The sequence below is a fragment of the Rhamphochromis sp. 'chilingali' genome, assembly GCF_963969265.1.
Source record: "Rhamphochromis sp. 'chilingali' genome assembly, contig: SCAFFOLD_146, whole genome shotgun sequence".
Lineage (NCBI taxonomy): Eukaryota > Metazoa > Chordata > Actinopteri > Cichliformes > Cichlidae > Rhamphochromis > Rhamphochromis sp. 'chilingali'.
The window spans coordinates 1-5651 of NW_027667110.1; the positions used below are offsets into that span (position 1 = coordinate 1).

The following is a 5651-nucleotide window of genomic DNA, read 5'->3' on the forward strand; positions in this document are numbered from 1 at the left end:
ATGGTGTACCTGCTGCTCGGTCTGTGGCTTTTCCTCAGACTCGGGGACCACGGTACAGTTTCTGTGTAGCCGGGTTTAGCAGGGTTTCAAAAATATTGGTTTTGATTTTCCTGATGGAGATTCTTTCATGTCTCATCGAGTAATGCCGCTGACTAGCTATTCGTTGCCATACAGTCTGCTGACATCACATTTTTGGATCGCCTTGGATTGTCCCAGTCAAATAGGAACTAAAAAAGTACCTCCTACCAGGTACAATTATTTAGTCTCAGGAAAACCTTAAAAACAGTGTCTAGCTGTGCCAAGGCAACCCGAGCACATACTAATAGAAGAGCTACTCTGACAGCCATCTTTAATAGGGTGAAAACAAAAGGTTGGCTTTTTATTTCAAACAGTGTCTCACCTTGCTGATCATGGTGGTTAAGTCTCCTCCATTGAGTAATGGGTTCTGGGCGTCTCCCACTCTGGATGGGTCCTTGAGGGCTTTCTCATTAGAAAACGTTCTCCACTCTGAGCCCACGTCGATTACACGATCACCTGAACATATGATTTGGATAACTGAATAAAGATTCATTTAATACAACATTTACTATTCAAACTACCAATAGATCAAGATCAAGTTCTTGAGCTGCAACATTTCACTGTATTACAGCTTGGACTGAACGAGGCGTTTCTGATGAAGCTCCAGCTTTTAAATTGTTGCTGATTATATAATTTTCTTTAAATGCTTAAGATTTAAAGTTTACTTTCAACTCGATTACCTAACACTCGCAACTTAATCTTCAGCTGCTTGTTTATCTGTTTTGAAGTCACATCCACTGCTCTGAAAAGGGTTACTCTCTGACAGATATAACTGACACTACAGAAGGTTTTCAGGGATTCACCAACACTCAAAAAGCTTTGATGGCTGCTGGTGTTCCTTATGCCTGGTAATATTTCATCCCTCTGAAATAAGTCACCAGAAGATGGTGCAATAATATAAGCAAATTCACTCAAAGACATGCTCAGAATTTAAGTTTCAAACACGGCTGCTACTATGTCAGTCCTCCTCTATTGTCTTTATTTGGCTCTTCCTCTACATGTTCTCCTCCTACGCTCCATTACTACTACTGCGGTTTTGAATATGGCTCAATTATTTTACACCAAAAAGGAAAAGATAGGGGTGTGACATCAGCAATGAGGCAAACTGTCTGAACAAGGCCATTGCATTCTTCAAGTTATTATGACTGTCTCTTCCAGGAACTGTGTACTGGGGTTGAAGATTAGATTTGATATTTTAATCCTGTTTTTCTTGCCATCCATCAGTACTCCTAATATCTCGAGGCAAAGTGACATTCATCTCCTTAGAGGCTAACCAAAGCTATGGAAACGGGAACAGAGGGCACTTAAGCTTGCATTAAAGGGCGGCTTGCGTCTCTATTCTCTCGGCTAACCTGCTCTGTCCTGAAGGGGCTCATTAGAGGAGAGCTTGTTGGTCCCTAAAGCTTTGTCTAATAGCAAGCATCAAGCTTTTTGCCTCTTTAACTCTATCCACAAGACAAAACCTGTCATGTCACCTGACATCTATGGATAATTTTAAACAATATATTTAATTTACCTATACACTTTTGGAAAATGTGGCCTTGCATAGCTTGGAATTGAACTATGATGACAAAGCAAATGAGTTCAGGAAGATGTGTGCTGAAAAAAAAATTGTTCCGTTTAGTTGAGATAACAAGTACAGGAAACCAAATGCAGGATGTGTTCAGTGGAAGCTTGATCTAAAACCATGTATACTTGCCTACTACAAGGCCACATTCAGGGCAGATCATGTCCCCTGCTCTGTAGTCCTCCACCAGACAGGCATCAGGGTGGTTGGGACACTGAACTCTGGGAAGGGCCATAACACCTGGGCTGCAGAAACAAACAGATAAGAGGTCAAAAGCAAGAAAAGTTTAAAAACAAAGGCAAAGATGGGGAGGGGCAGAGAGAGAATTTGTGTTCAATTCATGACAGTAAACATAATTTTTACCCACAAAGTCAAATCTAAATGAAAAATAAAGATTCAAACGGCCAATTCACAAAAGACTACACAGAGTAAAACATGGGAAAATAACACCAACTGTTCTGAGAGGGCAAATTTACATACATACAGACTATGTTACAGTCTAAATATACTTCACCTTTTCAGTTTCCTTTCCCTTTTTGTGTTTCAGAAGAAGTGCCTAACTGAATGTTCACCAACAACACATCTCCCAAAGCAAGTAACAGCATCAAAAACACAAAGATAGTAGCTAGCAACAGTACTTTAAACACAAGGCTGTTTTGGTGACAGGTTCATCTCACTGTTCTGATAATCTTTAAGACACACTAGTGTTCAAAGGTTTGAATTCAGTCATAAACCTAGTGTTTTTTGTTTTTTTAACTGTGTAACAAAACACAGGGCATGGAACAAGACATGGGAACAATACACACACAAAGTAATATACTGGTATAAACATTAATATGAGATTGTGTGTGCCGCATGGATGTTTACAGCTCTACTTGGTCTAAAAGCTGGGATTTACAAACATGATAAGAAATAGGGGGCCGGAGATGGCAGCGTAGAGGTCTGGCACGATCAAACTGACTTGTACACAAAATAACTTCAACCAGGACTCTGTGTGCTCCCCCAAAAAAGCTTGAACTGGTGATAAAGGACTATAAAAGAAAAAAACGAATGGCTCACAACAAGCATTAATCTGCTGGATGTTAGCAGAAATGCGGTGTAATGAAGAACAGGAAAAAAGATCTAGCAAAATTCAAACTACGCTTGACCAAAAGTTGAGCAATTTAGGTGATGCAGCAGAAATGCTGGTCAACAAGAACCACACAATGCGACAGAGTTAAAATAAACTGAAGATAAAAAGCCACCCACACTAAAATCCTCAACTTCCTACATCAAGAAATTAGTGACTGCTGTGGATGCTCAGGTTAAATCTGTCTCACTCTTTGATCACTGAAGAAATAGTGTCCTGTTGAGTTCCACTGTGTCACTCTTCATCCCTTTATCACGTATGGATTACTACAACTGTCCACATACCTAAGCAAAGCCTCCCAGAAACATCTGCAGGTTGTTTAAAACGCCTGTTCTGACTGAGTCTTCCAGCTATTCACATTTCACACTATTGTTAATTCGGTTGCACCGACTCCCCATTAACATCCACGTTAAGATCCTGAGTTTGACTTTTAGGGTTATGCATGAACAGGCACAATTGTACATCAGTGAACTTTTACATCCCTAGCAGGTTCCCTGAAATCATGTGATCAGGGCCTGTCGGCTGTGCATCATACAAGGCTGAGAACTAAATGAGAAACAATTCAGACTCTGGAACTCTCTCTCCCACTGAGCCTGAGATTGTTGAACTCTTTTTAAAAAAAAACAAAACAAAACAGCAGCTTAAAAGATTTTTAGGGCATTTCACACAATTATTTTACCCTGGTCTGACTCAGCTGATAAGTTTGCAAACTTGTAGCTCATCCCCGTGGTTTGGTTTGTTTTCACACAGAAAAATTCAAGTGAATGTCAAGCGAATAAAAAATGCGTCACAACAAATCATATGAGAATGTTCAGTCCGCTCACTGGCCAGATGTGTCTGGGGTGGATTCAACAAAAGTAAATACAGGAATAAGGTGCTGTGTGAGAAACCCGAGAATTTATGTTCATTTCAAGGTTAGTTGAAAGGAGATATCCTTGAGTTATATATATATATATATATATATATATATAGTTATACATTCTTACTTAGTTTGGGTAATCTGTGAGAGTAGTGGGTGTTGTTCCTCGCCGCAATGACGAAAAGTAACAGAACAGTCAAGGAGTGGGAGGTTTCTGATTAAGGGTGGATGAAACAAATAAGGTATCCTTTTTATCCGTTTAATCAAGAGAAATCCACATCTCTTTGACAGATGCTTGTCAATACATGACCGCTGGTGGGTCAGTAACCACACAAGGTGTTATACACAAATGTACATTTCTGTCATTGGCAAATTAAACTGTAAGCCACTTTTTTAGATCATGGATGGTAGTCTCGTCATTGTTGGTGGATTTCTGATTTATATCACATTAGGAGTGGGTTTTGATTATCGATTTTCTGTGTTTTATCCTAAGTTACTTTGATACAAAGGCATCTGCTGTGATGCTTACACCTTTGATAAAGTCTCACAAGTGTCAGCTTTCTTTTTATAGGTATAAAAATATGGCTATGTACTGATAAATGATAAGAATTATAATATTTCTGACTGTGAGGCAAAATTTCACTGATTCAAATCGAATCCATTCGGGACCTTGTGAATCGGAATCGAATCGATTCTAGAAATCTGTGATGACACCCAACCCTATAATACATACGTCCAATATTGAATTTGAAAAAAAAAAAACATCCATCGGTTCTTTACATTTTGCTAGGAAAACAGGAAATACTAAACAATAGCAATCATTAAAAGAGTGGATGTGAAACTGTCAGTCAAATTAGCTCAATCAACTGCATTTTACTCCTTCATACGCACACCCTTACTGTGCCACTGATAGGAAAATCAATAACGTAAGAAACTTTAAATGCAAAAATTATTTGCTAAACTACAGTAATTGATTATACGTGCTTAAAGGAGGGTACGTCAAACCACTGTTGTGTAAAGGTAGACGGACTCCACGGGAAACTGCGTGTGTTTACAAATGATTCACAACTGCTCACTGAGTGGTAACGTCAACAACACATTAGCTTCAGTTTCAGCTACACACCATTGTAATACACGAAAAAATTTGAAATGGTGGACAAACAAGTCTACAATGCAAAGACGATAACGTGGCAAAAAGCAGGAGCATCAGCACCACATCGCTGTGCAACAAAAACACCGACTTCTGGTGACAGCTAATGATTAGCTGCTAGCCAGCTAACTAGCTGTGCTAACAATTAGCACAATGAAACGAACAGCGATCGGTAAGCACAGCGACGTATATTGTTTTAGCTTTAGTAACCACGACGCACACCAGTATTTGTTCTTATGAATTAACATTCTTAGAACCATATGCAAAGAAAGTATAGGTATTACATTTACTCGGCTCTACCACTTACTGGCTTGTAGACGCCATGTCACTCCTCGTCTCAAATTCAAAGAAACAAACGAGTGCGGCACCTCTATTTATAACTTCTTCTGATCACGTGTCCATATGAGTACTGGAAGAGAAAATGACCAAATTAAATACAGGTAGCCTTCGGTTTCTTTTACGTTGGGCTGTAAAAATTCGTTACATAAATACGCAATATTTGTTTTGTTTTTAGGAGATTTTCATTTATTGTCAAGAATGACGTACCATTGTAACACCATTAAGGTGTTGTCATTACAACACCTTAATGGTTTAGCGAGCTAAGCGAGCCTAACGTTAGAGTTTTCTGTGACATGAACGTGTCTATTTATTTGGCTAATGACCAAACCGTACTAAAACCACTAAATGAAGTGCAAAGTGGCTTTCACAGGAATGTGGATGCATTATAAACACCTATAAAAACGTAAATAAATGTTGTTATGTTGATTCCAATCTGTTTCTGACTCCAGCTATAAAAACAGAGAACACCACGAATTTCGTCAATAAAATTAATTTCAGTTTGAACTACTGACAAACTACAGTGACTTTC

The 5651-nt window shown here is 38.9% G+C and overlaps 1 protein-coding gene across 1 annotated transcript; it reads right to left on the reverse strand.

Annotated features, from left to right (window-relative positions):
* Window positions 1-400: 400 nt before the first annotated feature.
* Window positions 401-5180, reverse strand: LOC308391433 (transcription initiation factor IIB-like; the record flags this gene model as incomplete). The annotated part of the gene is made up of 3 exons (XM_080907996.1): window positions 5091-5180; window positions 1778-1890; window positions 401-534 (listed from the first exon to the last, which is right to left on the reverse strand). Coding segments are annotated over exons 1-3 (264 nt in total), but the record flags the coding sequence as incomplete, so codon positions are not given.
* Between the last annotated feature and the right edge of the window lie 471 nt (window positions 5181-5651).